Genomic DNA, 23,888 nt, shown 5'->3' with positions numbered 1-23,888 from the left:
CTGAAAGTGAGCGCATGCCCGATACACCGCCTCCATCTCTCTTAGGTTGGAGTGGGACGCTTGCCATTCTCTCGACCAGTGGCCTTGAGCTATCTGGTCGGCACAGGTTGCCCCCCAGCCATACTGGCTGGCGTCTGTCGTGATCACCACCTGCTGTCTGGTGGCGAAGCTTCTTCCTTGTACCAGACGTTCCGTATCGGACCACCAATCCAAATCTTTCTTGGCGGCCTTTGACAGTGTTATCCGCTGGCTCAATTCCTTGCTGTCTTTGCCCCATTGTAACAGGAAGCACGCCTGTAGCTTTCGCATGTGAAACCGGGACCATGGTATTGTTTCTAGGGCTGCTGACATGAGCCCCAAGGTCTCCATGCAGTCCCGCGATGAGACCACTGACCTCTTTCTCATCCATTCTACTTTTTTCAACAGCTTGTTTCTCCTGACTTCTGTCAGAGATACCTTCATGTCTCGAGTATTTAAGATTACTCCCAAATACTGAATTTTCTGAGTTGGGGCGAGATGACTTTTTTCCTCGTTTATGAGCCACCCATGGTATTTTAGGCAGTTTACCACTTCCGCCGTGTGTTGTATTAGAAGGTCCTCTGATTCTGCCACAATCAGGATGTCGTCCAGATAAGGGTACAGCCTTATCCCCTTTCTTCTTAGCCATGCTATTATGACCACCAACACCTTGGTAAACGTTCTGGGCGACGTTGCCAGTCCGAAGGGAAGCGCATTGAACTGATAGGTGACCCCTTGTACCCTGAACCTCAGAAACTTCCGATGCCCTTCGAAGATCGGGACGTGAAGATAAGCGTCCTTGAGGTCTATTGAGGACATGAAGTCGCTTTGATTGAGATCCAGCATAACTGATTTTATTGACTCCATCCTGAACGACTTTATTCTTATGAATTTGTTCAGTCTGCGTAAATCTAGAATCGTCCGAAATCCTCCTGTGGCCTTCCTCACCACAAAGAATCGGGAGAACCATCCCTGAAACTGTTGCGGTTTTGCCACCACGCTGACTACCTCTTGGTCCAGCATTTCCTCCAAGCTGGATAACAGCGCTCTCCTCTCTTCCAAATCCTCTGGAATGGGAGACTGAACCAGGAAGTCGCCTGGTTTCCTTAAAAAGTCTATCTTGTAGCCCGAACGGACTACCTCCAGAACCCACTCGTCCGATGTGGATTCCTGCCAGGCGCTTTGGAACTTCAGCAACCTGGCTCCCACTTTTTGTGGGTTGGCGTCATTGGGGGTCTTTTTTGGAGGCGAACCTGCTCTCTTTGTTCCCTTGGCCTCGAAAATTGGCCCTGGAAACCCAAGATCCCCTTCTGTACGGCCTTCCTGGCCTATATGCCCGTGACTCTCTGAACTCCTGCTGATATCTATTGAACCTCGGTGGCGGTGTCTTCTTAGCCGCCTTGTCTTGGGGTAACCACACTGATTTTCCCCCTGAAATTTTGGACACTAAATCATCTAATTGTTTTCCAAAAAGATAGTCCCCTTGAAAAGGCATTGATAATAGTCTATTCTTAGACTGTACGTCCGCCGCCCAGGGCTTTAGCCAGAGGGCTCTTCTAGTGGCAGCCGCTGTGGCTCCGGCCCTTGCCGCCAGGCGCACAGAATCTAATGATGCTTCGCATAGGAATTCAACCGCAAGTTGTACATCCTGCACCATTCTGAGTAACTCAGATCTCTTGAGGCCATCCAGCATGTCACTTTCAAGTTGCTGGCACCATCCTCTCAGCACTCTGGATGTCACGGCCATAGCCGCTGCTGGCTTTAAAGCGGTGCCTGCCACCAACTGTTGTTTCCTAAGACCCAACTCAATCTTTCTTTCCATAGGGTCTTTGAAAATATTGGCCTCTTCAAGAGGCAATGTGGTTTTTCTGGACAACCTCGCCACTGCTGCGTCCACTTTCGGTGGTACCTCCCAAGAGGCCACCTGTTGTTTATCAAATGGGTACATCTTGCTGACTCTGCTTGATGTCACCACTCGTCTATCTGGGTGTTTCCACTCCTCTGAAATCACATCTTTCAGGGTATTGGATAGGGGAAACACTTTCCCTTTGCGCTTTTTGTCCTTAAACAGCATTTCCTGTAGACTGAGATCCTCTTGTGGATCATCGATATTTAATGATTTATATATCAAGTTTAGCAGATTATCGATCATATCGGGGTTAACCTCAGCCTCCACCTTATCCTGGCTAGGCTCCTCATCCCCTTGATCCAGATCAAAATCTGGCACAGCTGCACTGGTAGATTGCCGGACTGAATCATCAGAGTCCTCACTGGCAATAATATGCTTTCTTTTGGATGACTTTTTCTCCACATCTGCTTTAGCCACAAACTTCTCAGCTAATGCAGCAGTCAACATCTCTACCAAGCCTGCCATTTGAGCTGGCTGCAGTTGGGGGGTTTTACAACCGTCACACAGTATGCCGACATGCTTTTGAGGTAACCCCTTTTCACATGCTGCACATTTATCCAAATGTGGCTTCTTATGCTTAGATCTACTTTCTTTATCCTTGCTGGTCTCTGACCTAAAAAAACCAAAACAACTCACTAAGTAAGCTAGTCAAACTAACTCTAACATAGGTGGACACACACAGCACTTAGTAGCTTACCCTGACTTCCTTATACTGCGCTCTTCCTCCATGGCAGCAGCGCACAGTCACTGAAATAACCGTCTAACAGTTTGACAGGGAGAAAATGAAATAGTAAGCTCCCAGCACTAAGACATCTGTCCGCTACTTGAGGAAAGAACTGTGTAGCAGCGTGCGCCACCGGCGCCTTACCCGGTAGTTGTGAGACCTCAGATCCTGTGGTGACACCCGCGCTGACTCCCTTGTCCTGCTGCAGGCGCCGGCTAATGTACGCCTCCGCTCGCAGCGGAAACGCGTCACACGCCGGCGCCGCGCACGCTGCCACGCGCTGCCGCCGACGTCCGCCCGTTCTGTGCACAGCACACGGGCCAGGCAGTGACGCGGCAACGCTATCCCGCGCCGCCCCACGCGTCACTCCTGCGGACGCCACCGCCTGTAGCTGCCCCCGGGGGGGACCGCATGCGGCCATGAAATCTGTCTCCAACGAACAGGGAGACCTGGTCATCTGCAGGGGGTAAGAACCGCCGCAGAGACCTCCAGGAAGCCTTTCTCAGGTAGCCAGTGTCCACCTCCTACACCTGCACTTACCCGGAAAGGAAAAAAAGACACAGGAGGAAGGAGGAGGAGCCCTTTTATGGGGGCTGGGACTGGTGTCTTTCTTTCCTTTCCAAATGCACTACCCAGAAGGGAGAAACCCATGAGTGAGGGCTGCCATGGGGGAGGTAGAGGAAATATATATATATTTATTTATATATATTTATTTATTTACCATACTTTACCATTCCAGTGGATGTGGAGGGGGAATATAATAGGTGTCGAGCGCAGCAAGGCACCGTGCCAAAGCATGACAAGTGCAGCTACCCTGGGCACGGGTAGGGGTGGTACACTTATACAGTGTCCATGTCGACATACATGAACAGATGCAGTGTTCATGTGTGCAATGCCCCGTTTTTGGACATCCCGATTGTTAGAAGCTGCTGCTGTGTGCTCCGGTCAGCACGTCCGCCAGGCACTGTGCGCGCACTTCTGAGTATTGCATCTCCCATCCACTAGAAGATGGGATGGCACCTTTTTTCATGTTGACCTATTGCTTGTGTCGACCTACTGACCATGTCAACCTAATGCACATTGATCATTTTCATGTCGACTTTTTGTCTGTCAATCAATAATGGTCAACTTTTTGGCTTTTGAACTAATTACTGTCAACCTATGGACCACATCCCGCTGCTAACCCTGATGGTGTACAGCAGGGATGGGGAACCTTCAGCCCTCCAGATGTTGTTGACCTACACATCACAGCATGCCTTGTTACATTTTTGCTATTTGGCCATGCTAAAACTGTTGAAGGGCAAGCTGGGATGCGTAGGTCAACAACATCTGGAGGGCCGGAGTTTCCCCATCCCTGGTGTACAGTGTTAGTTCCAGCAGCCTTTCATACAGTGTGACAGGTGCAGGCAGTGATGCTGGAAATGTAAAGTGCAGCTCCCCCCAATGTTGTTTCCGGACGGACAGAAATGGGGCTTTCCATAGCTGCCTGTAACGGCTGCCTTTACTAGAAATTCAAGGGGAAAGGAAGGCAGAGTACTCTACTTTGTTTGGGGGCACGCTTGAAAGGAAAAGCTTGATAGTAATGAAATGGTTTCCTGTTTAAGACATAACTTTTAATATGTAATATAAAAAAAAAAAAAAGAACACTATTTTGACAAACTGACAGACAACACAAAAGGTGGGGTGCATCAGAGGTAGAACTCAATGGAGTTCATCCAGCATTGGGGAGCTGGTGAAAATGAGGATGCACCTTGCTATCACTAGTATGAGGTAATAATTTATGGGTAGTCAGGACAATGAAATATGGTCCAATAATAATCCCAATAAATGTGATAGCCAAATAAACACTGTTAATTTTTCAAAAAAGCTTACAAAATTTTTTACTTATATTGTCCGGTCACATCAACAAATAAGAATCCCATACAGTAGTGTATTTCAATGTTTGATCCTAAATGCAGTCAGATTAAGGGTGGCCATACACACATAGATTTATCTTCAGATCTGGCTGGTTGGAACAAAAACCTGGTTATGGATGAGAGCAAATGACAGTTGACCATTTGCTTGGAAATGCTGGAAAACTGACAAACTGTCACTCATCCATAACCATGTTTTTGTTCCAACCAGCCAGAACTGAAGATAAATCTTACTAGTGTATGGGCACCTTAAGAGAGCAGTAGCCTTTACTAGAAAGTCAGGCAGTAGCAGCAGAAACTTCTTTCTCCCCTTCTCCCAGTGCAGCTAAAGGTGGCCATACATCTACAGATCGATTGTCAGATTGGGCTGGTTGGAACAAAAACCTGGTAATGGCTGAGTGACAGTTTTTCAGCATTTCAAAGCAAATGGTCAACTGTCATTTACTCTCATCCATTACCAGGATTTTGTTCCTACCAGCCAGATCTGACAATGGATCTGTAGATGTATAGCCAACTTTAGACTCTCTCCCCCCCTCACTGCATGTCTTTAGCCTGCCCGTTTGTGTAACTCTGCCTCTCTGCTATCTCCCGGCTCCTTATATCTACCCTAACCTCGCCAGCTCTGCCAGGCTGCAGGATGACAGCTGTGAGGAGCGCTGCTGCCTGCCCTCACATCCTTGAGGAACAGCCCCTGCTGTTTCCATTAAGCCAAACAGAGGGTCAAATGTATCGAACCTTAACAAGAATTAAAGTGGAGGGTGATTAAAGAGAGCTAAAGGACCAGCCAACCAGCTCCTAACTCATTTCTCAAACACAGCCCGTAACATGACAGGAGCAGATTGGCTGGTCCTTTATCTCTCTTTATCACCCTCCACTTTATCTCTTGTTAAAGGCTTAATACATCTGCCCCAGAGATAGCTATAGGTGCATTCATCTTATATTGTGTTTGGTGGTGAGGGAGTCTTATATATAAAAGGCTAATTACTCCTCACCTCTATGACGGGAAGTACCACCACTGACAACTAGAGGTCACTCAACAACCAAATAACTCCTTTGTCAAAACAAAATGAAAGCACTTTTTGCAGGGACACTGGTCTGTTTCAAACTTGCTGGTTATGGAGAGAGGGAGCTGTGAAGACAGAGATTGAAGGTAGGAGCAGATAGGGACTGAGGGTGGTGTGGAGAGTTTGTGGACTAAAAACTATCACAGCTCAAAATGAAAGTACATATAATATAATATAATGATACACATTTAAAAAAAAAAAAAAACATCTATAGAAAGAACAATACCAATGATGTATAGTTTAACTTTGTTATTTACTAGTTGCGTTTGTATTATAAAATGACATATAATATAGAAACAATATGATTTATATCTCTTTTACAAAATATATTTTGCATAGTAAATATAAAGCACACAAGGTTTGCTTTGAAGGCGGCAGCAGCAGCCTACTCTAGCTTGGTTTCCAGTTTTAGGTAGTTCTCAGGAGTGTTTATCAATGCAGTTCATAAGACAAAGCTAAACTTGGGATATCTAGGATAACACAAGATTATCGTCATTGTGGACACAATGAATTGGTGTCATGGAAAAATCATTGTTCATTGCCAATTAAAATGGCTCACAACTGAACACAGACATAATATAGAGCTGTTCTGAAATTCACACTGAATTTGAAATAATTTACAGAGGGCGGTATTCAATCCCGGACGAAATTTTCGCCAAAAATGGACGGGATTGAATACTAATGTCTGAATACTGATATTTCCGCCTATTGGAAATAACAGCAAACATTGAATAACGCTTCAATCAAAATGATGACGGAAAAGTAAAGCACCACATTAAAAAATTATTTGATGGACTCCTCATATCTTAAGGTGCATACACAAGGAGAAGGACAATATGGGCGTTCCCGATTGATGGGAACAACCAATCGTTCTGTGCATCGTTAACGATGCACATACCAGCCGATCGTTAACGATGCATGCAGGAATATCATAGACCAATCGTTTGTGAAGTGTATCAAATCGTTCCGTGTGTATGCATGATGAACGATTTGATACACTCGTGAACAATGTCAGAACGCTTCCAGCATTGTTCCGTGTGTATGCACCTTTAGCGCGTTTTCTGTGCACTTATTCTGCGGGACACTGAGCGATGTGCATTGAGTATTAGTTTTCACAGATGCTGTCCAGACATATGGTTTTTTTGTGTATTTTTTTTTTTAACATCTATAAAAATTTGTATGGCCGGAAGTCCTACATAGTTACCAAATGCTAAGGAAGAGACCTGTATTATTTGTTACGCCACAAAACACTATTCATTAGCTTTCAAATGCAGGAGGCTTTAAAATAATATCCAAAAGAGAAATGTCATAAATGACCAATATTGTGTCCAATGACAGCATGAATTCTTATTGGCCAGCGAGTGTGAGGCTTGCACGGCAGCCATATTTATTCTATTAAAAGAATTGGAAATGTCTAAGGAAGTGAGTGGAATGTAGAGGTACAGTACATGGGGGATCCCTATAAAAAAAACCTGCGCAATTCAGTTCTAGTTAACCTCCCTTTACCACTGCTTAGAAAAGTGAATGAAAGGCATTGTAAATGTTCACATTGGACCTCTAAAAATGTTCTCCGTTGTAACACATTAAAAGGCCCAAATTTGATATCAGTACGATAAAATGTGTCACACAAAAGCAATGATTCTATGAAGTCAATATCTATTGACATATTTGGCTAATGGGTAACATTGGCAGTTCTTTCGTTCGAGCAAGGCAAGGACCTAGTGAAAGCATCTAGCAATCCTGTTGGCAGCACGCAGTGGGAATAGGCATTTTATGGGCTAAATAGTTCTGAGAATGCAGCCATTGAACTAATGAGGTCACATACTGTAAGTGTGAGGGACAGAATAGGCTGCACTCTCATGAATCCTGGTCCAGCCCAAACGATGGCTGTCATATCTGCATGTACGGGACAGCTGCAACATTTACTAGATACCCTGAACAAATGCATGGATAGTGTGTTTTACAAGTCCAAGTTCTAAAAGGGAAAGTCATCAGAGGGCGGAGCATAGGAGAACCCAACAAAGGCATCGTCCGCTTCTTCCACGCTGGCATTAACGATAGAATAGTCAGAAGATATGCACACAGAATCCGGAACCGTAGCATCTGTAAATTCGGTGTCGAAGTTAGAAATATCATCCGGGCCGTCCTGATAAGAAAACCAATAAGAGTGCGTTAGTAAAATCGATTTATTGCAATTTGAAATTTAGAACCATGGTGATTGAGTTTAGCTTACCACATGAGGGTCATATGGCGGTGGGATTTTCTTCTCAACGAGATCAGTCCAGTTTATACAGGAAAAGAATGGATGACTTTTAATATCTTGCTGTAAAGAAACAGAAAAAGAAAGACAGACATAAAAACATTGGAAATCTATTTACCTCAGGTACTCAATGACTGTGGAACAAAACAAGGATTTTACAGGTATGGATACGGGTATTGGTCATTTGATCGACCCAATTCAATTCCCATGCATTGGGTCAACTGCTGAAGGTTGACAGGGATGGGTCAACATCTGAAATAGGTAGACATAGCTAAGGCCGACAGGGTTGGAAGGTCGATACACGCTTTAGGTACATAATAGCAAGGTCGAAAAGGTTGACATGAATTTGTCAAGATTTTGTGTCCCCCAATGTCGACTTAGTCAACATGGACACTGTGAAAGTGTGGATATGCAAGAAAAGAAAATCTCTATGTCACTGACAGTGGCGCTTATAAATAAATAAAGGGTATTTTCTTACTCCCCTGTAAATGTCTTTTGGGGTCCCTCCTCCTCTCGTATGATATCTCAGTAGAATTTATGAAAGATAAAAGGGAACAACACACACATGTCCTCGTGCGTGTGATAGTGTGCCACGTCCCCTGGAATGGCTCGCTGCGCTTGGCACACTATTTATTCTCGCCACGCCGTAGTGGATGGTAGGGCATGAAGAACTGCTTGTCGGCACATATCGGCTCAAAAAACCCCCTGAAAAACTCATGTAGACCTTTTGACTGTGAACCTAATGCTTATGTCGGCCTTCCAACCCTGTCGACCATAGCCATGTCAACCTATTTCAGGTGTCGACATAAGCCCTTTCCATGTCCAGTGGTTGACCCAACTCCAGGGCCGGCGCCACCACTAGGCAGCTTTAGGCATTTGCCTAGGGCGCCGGCCACTGCAGGGCGAAAGTTGGAGCAGGGACTCCACTGGATGGGATGAAGGTGAGCGGTGTAGCTCCCCCCCATGGAGCGACTTTGCCCAACCCCCCCGCCCCCCTGTGGTGCACCCACACACCTCACACCTGCGTTCCCGATCCTGCAGCAGCAGCAGCCCTGCACCCCCGTCTCCCCAGCCGCATCAAGGACCCGGCAGCGGGAAGAGACCAGGCAGCGGCGGCAAGAGACCAGGCAGCGGCCGCAGCCCGGCACCCCCGTCCCAGCTGCATGGGGGAGATACCCGGCAGCAGAGGCAGCCCGGCACCCCCGTCCCAGCCGCATGGGGGAGAGATCCGGCAGCAGCAGCCCGGCACCCCTGTCTCCCGGCCGCATCAAGGACCCGGCAGCAGCAGCGGGAAGAGACCAGGCAGCGGCGGCAGCCCAGCACCCCCGTCCCAGCTGCATGGGGGATATACCCGGCAGCATAGGCAGCCCGGCACCCCCGTCCCAGCCACAGGAGGGAGAGATCCGGCAGCAGCAGCCCGGCACCCCTGTCTCCCACCCCCCATCGTGGCCGCATCAAACACCCCCATTCCCTGGAGCTGGTGAGCGCCGGGGCGGGCGGGCGGGATTTGCCTGGGGCGGGGGGTGGGCTTGCACCGGCCCTGCCCAACACATGTTGACCTACACAGGCTCGATCATATGACCATATGCCGTTGATACAATGACATTGGCTAGAACAAAATTTGCACCAGGAAAAATATATTCAAACATAATAAATTCATTTTCGTTATTTACTTTGCAAATGGGCTGTAACCCATGGCAACACAAAAACATTGTTTACCGTTACAGTGATTAACAGTAATTATTGGTTACTATACAGTACATTTGCACTTTGCTGGTAATCAACTCACAAAGACTTATTAACGTTTATGGCCGACTCAGAAAAATATCATAAGAACAATCATTGTTATCAACGCCCTTTGCATGCATTGTATTTATATTGCTCAGGTAGGATACACAAACAGCAGGTGGGGTAGCAATGAGGAGTGCAATGTGCAGTATATGACATACTGTATGGTAGAGCAGCACGGTACTGGATATGAAAGCACATGACAGAAGACCCACAGACGTGGTGTTCCTTGTATCAGTTACATTTCTGCATTTCTCTCCAGAGCTGACAAACTCCTGCCTGACTTATTTGTACTATTTGGCTACATAAACTCTTAAGGGCCCTACACAAATAGAAACATGCAATTTGACGGCAGATAAGAACCACTTGGCCCATCTAGTCTGCCCCTTTTTTAAACATGTTACCTCAAACCATATTTGATACATATTACTGTGTAAGGATATCCATATGCCTATCCCAAGCATGTTTAAATTGTACTACTGTATTTGCCTCTACCACCTCTGATGGGAGGCTATTCCACTTATCTACTACTCTTTCTGTGAAGTAATTCTTCCTTAAATTTCCCCTGAATCTTCCTCCCTCTAGTTTCAGTGCATGTCCTCGTGTTCTGTTGCTCCTCTTCCTGTGAAGAATGTCTCCCACCTGTACCTTGTTAAAACCCTTGATATATTACAAAGTTTCTATCATGTCCCCCCTTTCCCTTCTCTGCTCTAAAGTATACATATTAAGATATTTTAGTCTTTCCTGGTACATTTTGTGATGTAGGCTGAGCGTTTTGAGCGTAGCTACTTTGCTCAGAACACTCGTTCTCTCTCAGCACACAGCACTGCAGAGCGCTGTGTGCAGAGCGAGGTGTCAGGGTCAGTGTTCTCCATTGGTAGAACTGGCTCCGACCAATTAATAACCTGCGTGCAGGTTATTAGTCGCCGACGGATTCAGACCGGCTACACACACAGCGATTTACACTTATTTTTTGAGTGATTCAGTAAAAACGTTTAGAAAAGCCGGAATATCGCCCTGTGTGTAGGACCCATTAGTACTTGAACATGCATATACTGTAATGTGCTCACTGATTTATTGTTTTACATAGATTACTAAATTCATTTCTAATTGAATTTAAAGTAAAATGACGCCACCTTCACACAAAACTTAAAAAAATAGGCAAAATAAAAGGAACAAATCCGACCCCCGGCTATTCAATTGAGGATGTTTTCCAGCTATTTAAGGAATTTTTCACCAATGCCTTTTCACTTTTTCATTTAAGCAAAAGGGCAATGGCGAAAAATTCTGCAAAAAGCATAGAAAAAAAGATTTTGCCGGCAATGTGGCGAAAACAAATGGATTGGCAGCTAATTTGTCAATTCTGGAGTTTTTCGCCACTTTTAAATTTTTCTCCTAGGTGAAAAATCAGCGTACCAATTGAATAGGACAAAACCCCATTTGCCCAAAAAAAACAGAGAAAAGTGTCTAGGTGAAAAATCGGCACTAATTGAATACCACCCATAATGGTTTGTAAAGCCTTAGAAGCTTTTTTTTTTTTTTTTTTAAACCAAAATGAAATCTCCTACATAACATACATTTTTTCCTTGTGTTTTGGTGGGAAGAATTTCTGAGCTTTGTTACTATTCTTCGTTGTTGCAAACTAGAAAATGTAATATGTAAAAATAAATGGCAGAACCCAACCCCCCTGGTGGTTTGGTCAATCTATGCAAAATGCTACAAAGGGCACTTTGACCATATTTCAATAGAAAAAAAAATTCTCTGAAATATCAATATTAAAATTATGTTATGCAATATCTATAGATTACTCTATGCAACCTTTGGTATGTAAAATCCACAAATAACTAATACATGTTTGCAAAAAGAATAACCAAACATTATTATATATGTTATTAAAACTAATCTACTGAAGTACAGCAGAATTAAAAGGTACATGTTTATTTCACGGCTGCCGATATATCGGATGAGATATCGGCCGATCCGATTTTTTACCTGTTCATAACCCCACTATTCACTACGCATGGAGATTTTATATAGTGTGGCGAGTGCAGTAATCCGCGTCCGCTCGCCAAGCTTTGGGCTCGGTGGCTCGCTGCGCTCGCCACACTATATAAAATCAAGTCCGTAGTGGATAGTGGGGTTATGAACAGGTAAAAAATCGCATCGGATCGGCCGATATATCAGACAATATCGCATCCGATATATCGGCCGCTGTGAAACTAAACAAGTACCGAATTAAATATATGTTTTTAGAGTCACATACAAAATCATTCTTTGACCCAAGTCTGTGTTTTGGGTATTTTTCAAGCAGCTCCTCCAAGATAGATGATGCTGTCAAACTGATATCTGTCCTCACAATCAGTGGGTTGTGGAGAATGTTCTCATACATGATCGCAGTATCACGATTGTAGAAAGGGGGCTGCAACAAAGAAACGGAAATCAGGGTTCCAAAATATATGTACGATCATAGGCAGGCAGCATAAACAAATATTATATACTAAAGAGACTACGTGGTATATTCAATTAAAGTCTGATCCATTCCGACATTCTTATGTCAGAATGGATCCAATTTGGGATATTCAATTAGCAGCCAAATTAGACTTTTTGGACTTGGCTGCTGCTGCTCACATGGCCAGCGCAGGGACCAGGTGACAGAGGCGGCTGGGAGGCAGGACGTCGTCCTGTGAACTGCTTTCCTCTGGCCCAGTGGTGGGACAGGTGAGCGACACAGGACCTGGTGGGAGGCAGATAGGAGGAGGGCACCGGGTGAGCTGCTGCTGCTCACCCGGCACCGTCCCCCTGCCTCAATCCGTCATTTTTTCAAGTCGGATTAAGAGCGCTGGAAACGAGGCCAAAACCTGTCGAATTCGGACATTTTTCCATCAAAAGATTATACAGGCATTGCACAGTGGGGGGTGGGGGTGTTTGCCACGAGGATGCATTGGCCACGCCCCCACACTGGTCACACGCCAGCCGCACCACCCCCACCCCCTTCCTCACTGAACTGGCTGCCCTCTCCAGGAGAGCCAGGAACTAGGCAACCCTGAGATATCCTGACATACATTATAGGTTACTATTGCTGCCAGACTTTATCTAAGATACAGTACAACAATTCTGGAGGAAAGCTAAAATATGATACAACATTAATGACATCCAATATATATAGTAACAGATTGCAAACATATAATAACAATCTTACCAGACCATGTAGCATTTCATACAGGACAGAACCAAGACACCACCAGTCTACAGTATTGTCATATGGCTGCTTCTTTATTACTTCTGGGGCTAAATACTAAAGAAATAAAAAAAAAGTACACATAAATCAAAGTGAAAGTAAAAAACTATCTGTGTGAAACAGAAAACTAGCAATGCATCTACTACAACCAAAAGAGGAAGTCTGTTAACATTAAGGGGCACATTTATCAAGATCGCATTTACAATGCGATCTGGGCGGAATATTACCTCCCAGGATCGCATTGTAAAATGCGATCATATCACCTGAATGTATTATGTTTGAGGGCGCAGAGACAGGGCCCACAAACAGAATACATTCATCAACCTGTGACAAATAGCATGCAATTTATATTACTGCATATACTTACTGTACCATACAATTTATCTGACGGGCTGTACTACAGGGTGCTAGGGTGCCTGGCCTAAATAGTGCTATTTAAAGCAAGGTTTGGTCAGCCTGAGAATTCACAGTCCAACCGATTATCGGTGGGCCACGCATGCGCACGGGATGCTGCGTAAACCGTCCATGTGCACAAAGCCAGCGATGGCTGGTCATCGCTGGCTTTGATTGCAAAATGGCTGACAGCCAGCGGCCCTTTCTGGGGCAGCTGGCTGTCAGCGTAGATGTGGTAATGGAACAAGAAAGAACACTCTTTTCACAAATAGAGGAGGTGTAACCTGTTATAGTGGGAGATTTCTGAAAGCTCTGAAACAGATACAGTAAAAAAGAGATAAATCAGCTACTAGCTGCCATTTCACAAGTTATGATAAATACAAGTAAGAAGCCAATTGGTTGGTACTTTATTTCTTCTCCACCTTTTATTATCTCGAAACTTTAATAAATCTCCCCTATAACGGTTTCAATTAAATAATAGAGATTTGGCGGTGGCTACATATGAGAGTTGATCATATAATTCACCCTATTATAACGGACTCTATTGGGACATTAATTACCTCTGGCGTCCCACAAAAGGTGAGTGTTTTGTCAGAATTTGAAATTCCTTCTTTGCAAAGTCCAAAATCTGTTAAAACAATATGTCCCTAAACCAAAAAGAAAGAGGAGTGTTAATGCACAACACTTGATCATCTTAATTAAGAAAAAGAAAATCACTCCAACATAATTTGCTTATATAAAAAAAAAGAAACCGACAGCTGTAACATATAGGCGTTCAACAGACTAATGTAATCAGTTTGTAAAATCCAACATCAAAGAGAATAGAATAATTTAAAGCACACACATCCTGAGATTTCTTTTCCCCCGTGATCAAAATCAATATTTCTATATTATTAATTTTTATTATAATTAAGTAACCTGTATTGTTGTCCCTCTTCTACTTCCTAAAATAGAATGTAAAGTCCAATGGGGAAGAGACTTATTGGTGTATCTAGAATTGGAGAATGGGCCTCTGGATTTAGGGAATCTACAACGTACACATAGGGGATTATTCTGATTCACTTGGAAAGGCACAATCACTTTCTAATGGACAAAACCATATGCACTGCAGGTGGGGCTGATGTAACATGTGCAGAGAGAGTTAGATTTGGGTGGGGGTGTACTTCAAACTGATATCTATATTGCAGTGTAAACAGTATTTACCCTGCACAGAAACAATAAAACACCCAAATCTAACTCTCTCTGTACATGTTGCATCAGCCCCACATGCAGTGCATATGGTTTTGTCAATTAGAGAGTGATTGTGCCTTTCCGAGTGAATCAGAATAGCCCCTATAGTTATACTTACCCGTCCAGAGTCCTGAGGAGGTTGGCGCTGGATACATAATCACATGTGAAAATAGTGTGGTGGCCATTTTCCCAGTGATTTGCACATTCACAGTAAATATCTCCCTTGGAACAATGCTCTGGCACCATTTTCCTGGAGAGCCTATGTAGGCGCTGTAGACTGGTACAAAGCCAGAATCTACAGCACTGCAACTGATGACAGAGAGGAGGGGGCCCGAGGATCCGGCACAAGGACCCCCATCCACTCTTAATCCACCCCTGTAGGGACTAAGTATTTTCTGTAAATTGCCGTGTAATATCTGTGCACTATATAAAAGTGTATAAACAATCACCCATTAAATGCTGAACAACCATCTGAATAATTATTATAGCAAGTTCAAGCTTGGTCATTTAAGTGACACAACCCATTAACAACTATACATATAAATATACAGGGCCGGATTAAAGGTTCCAGGTGCTCTAGGCTAATACAGATGTAGCTCCCCTTGTAATGCTGCTATACACAAGTGTATGAGTGCTCAGGTACTCGCCAGTCATACTGCCCATGTGCATGTAACAAAGGTTATACAACTGGCAATGTAGGATCGAATGCTTCTGGTGTGTGACGGAGTCTTCGGCTTTAGGCTGCCTGGCTGGCACTGTAGCACAATGTAGATAATGTAATGGTTCTATCAGTAAGTTACATTGCCACAGCCACCTGGCAGTCAAATCAAAAACTTCACCCCCCTACAGTACATCAAGACAGGTGATAGCTAATAAGCATGGATTAAATTAGGCCTTCATTTTATTCCTCGGCTGTCACCTGTAAGGTGACCCCACCCCAGTCCTGATGCCCTATTGGTTAATCAGGCACTGTAAATATATACTTGTAAAATAAAAAAATAATTACCTCAGAGTCCAAGAGGATATTTTCTGGTTTCAGGTCTCTGATGATGAAATGTAACATCAGGTTAGAATTCACAAGCCATTGGAAGACATCCTTAAACCAGGACTTGATTAATGATATCTAATAATATATTATATGAATGACCTACCTGTATATAATTTGCATGGAGTGTAGGTAGCCCAGGGCACTGGCAAGTTCAGCAGCATAAAAAAGTGCCCTTGGCTCAGCAAAATATCTCTCCCTTTGCAGGTGAAAGAAAAGCTGTAAGTGAAGAATACATTAGTCACCCATGTCCGAGAGTCCCGACCCCTCGTTTATATAGCTTTTACAAGAACATGTATTGTTGAAGCCTTGTCAGATTACTACATGTCCATCACAAAATTCCAAACCCAGCTTTTGTGTATATTATATAGGTCATGGAAGAATACAGGCAATATGCCTATGGAAACACATTTTGCAATAATAATAATAATAATAATAATAATAAACAGAAAATGCTTATTAGTATTTATTTTGTTGCTACATGCATGTAATACTCACCTCTCTGTCTGTCCAGCACAACAGCAAAAATTACTGGGAAAATGGCCACCGTGGCCATTTTCCGGTGATTCCTGCATGAGCAATAGGGGTGTCCACTGGAATGTGGCACGGGAGCCATGTTCCCAGAGACCTGCACATGCGCAGTTGACTGGCATTGTGCCAGAGTCTACTGCACAGCTGGAGAGGAGAGGGTCCAATCAGAGCCTGCATACGGGGCCCCTCCTCTATTAAAGCACTCCTGCTTACATCTCATCTTTTGGTTTTCAATCTACAGGCAGTTCCCTAGTATTATGACGATGCACCATTTTTATGAAAAATACATATGTCAAGATGGCGGCTTTTGCTGGGACTGTATAATATTGCTTCCCCTGACAGGAGGTGCGGGGTAGATCCTAGAGTCCTAGCTTAAAGTGGGCCTTAAACCATCATGACATGCATAAATTATATTTCTCTTTGATTTTATAGGTGTGTTCCCTGGTTGTATAAAAGACAAAGGATAAAGTATATAATGACCTCTGAGACTGCAGAATCTCTGCCCCCCACAAAGCATGGACTTTTAAAGGTGTAAGGAAAGTGCTATTACACAGTAATCATCCTTAACTTCCAATACCACCCATGTACATTTCATGCAGTGCAAACACAAGAATAATAAAAGGATTTAAACACAATAATAAGCACCTGTAATAAAGCCATGCCACTTAATCTTAGCAAAAATGTAATGTGCATTTAGCATTTCACTGTAGACACCTGCAGGGGAGAGAACGTCATCCACAAATACGGAGAGGTTTATTTATGACGTGTTGGGTTTAAAAATCCAGGGCTGCTATTGCTTTTGTGCCTGATCTTTACAATGGAAATGATTTAATAGCTGTATCTTTCTAGTAAAAGCATTGCCCATTTAAATATTGGGCATAAACACGATCCGACGCAATAAATATATCAGAGCTCTCATTTTCGGTCACAGGGGAGCGATTCTATTATTTATGTGCCCACCCCTAGCAATTCACTTGTTCTGCTGCATGGGCACGAATGCACCAGGCGCCAGGATTTCTGCTCATAGCCTACCAAGGTGGCGAGCAAAAACGTGCAAATAATGTTCAGTTTGGGCGTTCAATCGGGGCTTGGAGTGGCGGCTGTTAAAAGTAATGGGTGTCCAATCAGAACAACAATTGAATTGCTCCGGTTGGGCGACCATAAAAACAATTGAATCGCCCCCCTCAGAGTCTTGTAAATGTATCACTGCATTAGAATAAGTTTAATATCACAAACGTAAAAAGCTGTTAACAACCTTAACCCCTTCCCTGGTACTCCCGAGAATTTTCCGGGTTGTGCTCCAGTGCGCAGACTGGCAAACCAGAAAAATTCGATGTAGTACCACTGCCTGCGCTCCCTCTTGCCGGGCAGCGCCGCTGAGCTGAGCGCTGACATCAGCGCTGCGCTCAGCTTCAGCCACTGCCTGGCTCCTGCTGACCGGCCCTGCCTCCTTCCCCTGGCTGTGTGCGGCATGACCTTGCCCGACCAGAGCGGTTTTTACCCTTGGATACGATAGAGTGCAGCTGAGCATAGAGGAGCTATGTATCATATTCAAGGCCAATGAAGCTGAGCAACTCTGATTACAGCAAATAATACAAAAGCAGTCGAAAATATAAGGCACTAATTTTGCAGGTACTTGTACAGTATCATTTAATGTAAAATTAAAATCTTTAGGTGGGAAAACTTCTAAAGTGTAAAATAAATAAATGCGCACAATCCTACCTCTCCTCCGTTGATGAAATCCAGAACGAAAAAAAGCTTGTCTGACGTTTGGAATGAATAATGGAGATGCACCAAAAATGGGTGTTTTATGTTTTTCAGCAGCACATTTCTTTCAGCCATGATATGTTTTTGCTGGATAAATGATAGAAAAGAGAGAGCTTTGACAGAGTTTATCACAATTTTCTGGCGTACAGGTTGTCCACAAATGTATAGCCTCTGTCCAAGTTAAACAGCACTTCTAGGTGTGACATGCCATCGTCTTTTTTCAACTTTCTTTCATAAAATAGTGTCTTACTTGAAATATGAATAGGGTGCACAAGCAGCATCTGCTGCTTAAAATATGTGGCATGTGTGTATGAGTGCGGTTGTATCTGGATACGAAATGTTAATGTACATTTTTTACAGGGAAAACACTGTATTGTTCCATTTCTAATACCCCTTTTACACCAAAAATCCCGGATCTGACCCTGCATTTGGAACAAGGATGGAAGCCGGATTTATCCGATTTACACTACGGTGCCTACCCGCAGTATAGACGGAGGCGGCGCTTGGAGATGACATCATCTCCAAGCGCTGGGACTGCGGTTCGCCATGCTGGGGGCTGTTCAGCACCAAGGTAAGCTGCTGGGCTGCCCCCAGCCCCCGTGGACTGCCCCAGCCCTCGTCCGGGAGGTGAATGGATGCTGCACACAGTCACCCATTCACCTCCTCCGCTGCTGTCTGCAGAGTACAGCAGAGGCTGTGTGTGCCTCCCCCCCCCCCGTTCAACCTGCGGACGTTGGATGACCCGGAGTACCCGTTTACACCGCCCTCTACCCAAGTCCTAGCCATGTGCTACCCAAGTCCCGTGTAAAGGGACACGGCGTGACCCATTTACACCGGCGTAAAAGGGATATTTTTCAGATAGAGTAGCAGTCATATACTGAATATAGATAAACTGCATATCATTTTAATCAGCAGAAGCTTCTTGTGAGTATTATGTTGCTGCATTTTGCAAATAAGACAGTGTTGAATGGAAAACGTTGCAAAATAGATGCCCGGTGCTGCAGAGTCACTCGGAGGGATTCAGTATTGAATCCCGGCGGTCGGGATCCCGGCGTTCAGAATCCCGACGCCGGAATCCCGACAGCCGAAATGCCGACAAGGGGGGGACGTGGATCACCCCCCCCTTGCGGGCTCGCTGCGCTCGCCATGCAGCGGGCCCGGTGCCTCGCTACGCTCGGCACACTAATTTATTCTCCCTCCAGGGGTGTCGTGGACACCCCAGGAGGGAGAAAGTGTCGGCATTTCGGCGGTCGGGATTCCGGCGTCGGGATTCTGAACGCCGGGATCCCGACCGCCGGGATCGTAACTGCATCCCACTCGGAGAGCAGACGTTATGTACAGTAGAACGCGACTTATATCGATTGGAGTATAGATGTATGTGAATACATCTTTAGAATTGTCTAAATGCTTTTTGAAATGAATTATTCAATGTGAACATTTCACACATTGCCCTAATAGGAGTTATATTTACCTCTTTTTTGTTGAGAATTACTTTCTTCTGTAAAACTTTCACTGCATAATACCGACCATCAGATTTCCCTCTTGTAAGAACGACCTAGAATAATTAGAAAGAGGTTATGAAATCATCCACTCTAGCTGTAATATGGCAAGATGTCGATATAATGTTAATGCTATGTAGCATGTACAGGGCTGGAAAACTGCAAGTCAAAGCCTGATGTCTCATGCTGGAACTTGTAGTTCCACAACAACTGACAAGCTGTCTTTGCGTTAATTGATTCATTTCTGGTATAACCAAAGCTCACCTTCCCAAAGCTTCCTTTACCAATCAGTCTGAGGTATTCAAAGTCTGAAGGCTTAGCACTGCAATGAATAGAAAATTCCACAATCACACAATGTTTTAAAGTAGATTCCTGTAGAATGTAATTATGCAATTGGCTTAGAGTGTATATACAAGACATAGGCGGAATTTGCATATTTTGTCACATGATGATGTAGTGACGCTACTTAGTGAGTGCTGACCAATGCCAGGCCAGCCCTCTGACGAAGTCCGTGTGACGAAACGCGTTGGAGCGTGGCCTGGCGTTGATCTTTCCTGAAGGAGTGTAACCTCTCCAACCGTGCCGCCTGAGGCTCTTTATGCGTTATACATCAGCGGTGTGTGAAACCGCCGCTTGTGGTACGTGACCCACCTGTATTTTACATTCGATTTTATCACCACTTTTAAACATTAAAACAATACTTGCACTATGGAGCGCTCCGCTTTTGTGTTTTTCTAGAAATTGTGACCTGTGGATCCAGGTGCCCTGTGAGGGTGATTGCAGGAGCTGCCGGTTCAAGACAGAACCTGAAGTGCATTTACGTTTTTTATTGGGACTTGTAGTTCCTCTTAAGGAGAAAGGACTTGCGCACCAGTGTATTTGTGATTATATATATATATATATATATATATATATATATATATATATATATATATATATATATATATTACACATATAAAATATACATATATTTTCTTTAAAGATCTGTCTCTCTCTTAAAACCTCTCAAGCTGCGCCGGAAACACACTGTGCACGTAAATAGAGAACTTTGGAACAGAAACTAACATATTTACCACATCGCCCTAATCCAGATGTCTGTGATGCAATGGGGTCACGCTGGTACATAGTGTATCTATACAGCAGTGTGACATTCATGAATAACGAAACGAATTGTTGAAGCCTTTCATAATCCTGTGCAGAGTCTCAGATTTCAAAACAACAACCCCCCCCCCCCAAATGCACCGCTAACAGGGGATACCCAGACTCATGATAGATTGACTCTTGGTCGACAGTCATTAGATCAACCTTTAAATGGTCAACATACTCAAGGTTGAAATTGACAGGTCGACACAAGCAAAATGTCAACAGGCATGGTCGACACTGAAAAGGTCGACATGAGTTTTTCATGTTTTTTTTTGGGGGGGGGGGGGTTAGGCCAACTTGGTTCATTCTTTACTATCTAAGTGGACATAGAGTGAGAATATAATAGTGTGCCGAAAGCAAGGGGACGCGTTACACTTATACGGTGTCCATGTCGACATAGAAACCCAAAAACCATGAAAAACTCGTGTCACCTTTGCAGTGTCGACCATGTCTAGGTCAACCTTGAGTATGTTGACCATTTAAATATGTCGACCTACCCACTGTGGACCATTAGTGGATGACCTAGAGTGAATCTATCATTTATACCATAACCCCCACTGACGACGTATGTTGATAGGACCACCTGAAGTACATTTATAAGGAGTTTGCTCAAGTTATAAATCCAGCCTTCAGTGGTCGACCCAACGCATGTGGACCTTGGTGCTGTCGACCCTATGACCGTTCCATTTGTTGAAAGTTGGCGATTCCCATTATATCATTTGTAAAACAAAAACGGCAAATTTGTGTGTGTTCTATTATATTATATAACAAAATATAATCATGTTGTATGTTGTTAGCATTATCATTAGGTAAACTAGTCATTTTAAATAAAGATCTATTTTTATTAATATGTAATACAGGTTGAGTATCCCTCATCCGAAATGCTCGGGACCACGAGCATTCCGGATAAGGGATTTTTACGGTTTTTGGAATATATATTTTTTTACATACTTACCTGTCCCCTGGTGGTGCCGACGGTCCCTCGGCATCCATGGAGTCCTCCGGCGTCCATGGCAGGCCTTCAGCTTCATCTCCGGCGTCTCCAGCGGTCCCAGGAGTGCATTGCGCGAGTTCCCATTGCGCAATGCACTCCTGGGACCACTGGAGACACCAGAGATGAAGCTGAAGGCCTGCTGTGGATGCCCTGGGACTAGGTAAGTATAAAAAAAGGGTCAGCGGGAGGGAAAAAAGAAAAAAAATTAGAACTATTCAAAAAAAATAAAAGTTTTTGGGAATAATTTGGATAACGGATATCCGGATACGGGATACTCAACCTGTAGTACCATTGATATAATTGATACTGCAATAAGTGGATTGTGCAGTGCAGTAATTATACCCATGAAAAACTAAAAGTGAAGCGGTGAAAAATATCTAAAACACATCCAACAATGGCCGCAATTGAACAGAAATGGGTCAAATTAGTCTCGTTTTTCCAGCGAACTGAAAAAAAAAAGTGACTAATTGAATAATTGAATAGGTTGCATTTATGTAATACATTAACTTCCCTTGCATTAAGGTGACTATACGTCAAATTAATTAATAAGCATAGAAGCTCGCAAACTATACAAAGTATAGAGTGTAAGCAGTACACACATGTAGGGCATTATATCAATTAGGTCATTTAACATTTACATAAGCTATGCTAACCCTGCTGTCAAATACCATACAGCTTAAGCACACAAGATGGTTAAATACAATTACACTGAAGATAATGTAATTTATGACAGCCATGGTGTTTTCCCAAGAACCTGGAAAACTGACCTAGAATAGGGAAATCGAGAAGGCAATCTGGGCATAAGCAGGGCCAAGACCAGAACCTGTACTGGTACGAGATTCAGAACCGGTATCAGAACCAGATTTAGCACTGGAAACAGGACCAGATTCAGAACTGGAACCAGATTCAGAACTGGCACCAGGATCAGATTCAGAATCGGAACCAGGACCAGAACCGGGACCAGGACCAGATTCAGAACCGGGACCAGGAGAGGTCGAAGAATACAAATCCATCAAAATTTTGATTTACAAAGACTGCTCCCGACAAAAAAAAAAAGTCTAGTCATTACCGAAAACGGTCTAAAAAAACTCTACAACTTCACATTGAGTAGGTTCATTCCCCTTTTCTAAACTCCAACTCGACAAAATGGTAAAAAAAAGTTGAGAAACACATTTCGACCATTGAGAGAAACGCAAACCAAAAACTGGCGAGATGGATTCGACAGTTGGAAAACCAGAGCAATGAATAGGCAAAAGCCTTATAACTGCTTCATACATCTACCCCTCACTGGTTCTACTTTATCACTTTCCCAGGCTTAATACATCTGCCACACTGTGTGGTAGAAGGTCAACAAGGGAACTACTATGGGGCATAAGTTTGTCTAGGGCACTACTATGGCGGCTCAAAAATTGCTAATGCATAGAGAGATGTCTCTTCAGAATAGGGTAGGGGTCCATGGTAAATGTTGCTATAGGGTCCAAAAAGTTATTTCCGCGAATAAATACTAAAACAAGTTACAAATTTATACATACTGAGGATTTCCAGATGGTCCCAGGTTGACATTCTGTGAAGGAGACCCATTCTGTAAAAGATGCATGACATATGACATATTGTATTATCTTGAATATAGAGCACTGACATTAATCAGATAATCTTTTTTTCACTTAAAAAAACTTTAATTAAAAGGAAAACAAATCAAATTTCTAATGTGGTTTATGAAATAAGAATATTCACTATCGGTCTCTGCACCAGTGCAACTTATAATCTATATTCCCAATAACAAATACACATACATGCTACTGGTACTTTTTTATTTGTAGCAAGAAGTAACTAACAGTATATAATTTTTGGTGTTGTGGAATACCGGAGCACCGAGACAGGGGCCTCACTAATGCTGGTGGCTCCTGGTGCAGTGGACCGAAGATGGGTGTGGCCTTGCAGTCTAAACCCCTGTTTCTTCATTCTGGGAGTCCTGGAGCTGTGGCTGCCCTCTGAAACTGTTTGGTCTGCTCCTACAAATTGACAGAAGCCTGATGCTGCATTTCATCTTAAAATGCAGCAAATTGCTCCTGTCACTGAAGAGGGGTTGTCAGTTTGGTGTCACCACCCGGGTGTAGCCTGCACCTCCGTTGTGGCACCACTGGCTGGAAAAAACCCATGCAAACACAAAAAGAACACACAGACTCTGTACAGAGTTAATTCTTAATAAAAACAAAACATTATCTACTTCTTATTTATATAGTGCCCTCTAGAAGATAGCAGACAGGATCTGATGGGTTGCCCATAGCAACATCACATGTGAAGTCTTAAGGTGCCCATACACTAGTAAGATTTATCTTCAGATCTGGCTGGTTGGAACAAAAACATGGTTA

General features: G+C 43.8%; 1 protein-coding gene across 2 annotated transcripts in view; it reads right to left on the bottom strand.

Moving 5' to 3' along the window:
- Positions 1-5,862: 5,862 nt before the first annotated feature.
- SGK3 (serum/glucocorticoid regulated kinase family member 3) overlaps positions 5,863-23,888 on the bottom strand; it is a 76,983-nt gene continuing 58,957 nt past the window's right edge. For both annotated transcript variants that reach the window (XM_083187204.1, XM_083187205.1), the window contains exons 7-17: positions 23,049-23,098; positions 19,644-19,701; positions 19,352-19,435; positions 17,836-17,967; positions 15,689-15,801; positions 15,544-15,580; positions 13,868-13,954; positions 12,876-12,971; positions 11,940-12,095; positions 7,862-7,951; positions 5,863-7,774 (exon numbers count right to left, since the gene is read on the bottom strand). In XM_083187204.1, the coding sequence (XP_083043330.1) occupies positions 7,604-7,774; positions 7,862-7,951; positions 11,940-12,095; positions 12,876-12,971; positions 13,868-13,954; positions 15,544-15,580; positions 15,689-15,801; positions 17,836-17,967; positions 19,352-19,435; positions 19,644-19,701; positions 23,049-23,098 (1,074 nt within the window). In that variant the 3' untranslated portion in view covers positions 5,863-7,603. The remainder of the gene's footprint in view (positions 7,775-7,861; positions 7,952-11,939; positions 12,096-12,875; positions 12,972-13,867; positions 13,955-15,543; positions 15,581-15,688; positions 15,802-17,835; positions 17,968-19,351; positions 19,436-19,643; positions 19,702-23,048; positions 23,099-23,888) is intronic.

Source organism: Crinia signifera, chromosome 5 (assembly GCF_055691185.1).
Source record: "Crinia signifera chromosome 5, ASM5569118v1, whole genome shotgun sequence".
NCBI classification, from domain to species: domain Eukaryota; kingdom Metazoa; phylum Chordata; class Amphibia; order Anura; family Myobatrachidae; genus Crinia; species Crinia signifera.
Note: the sequence above shows the minus strand (reverse complement) of the source record. Positions and strands in the feature narration are given on the sequence as shown.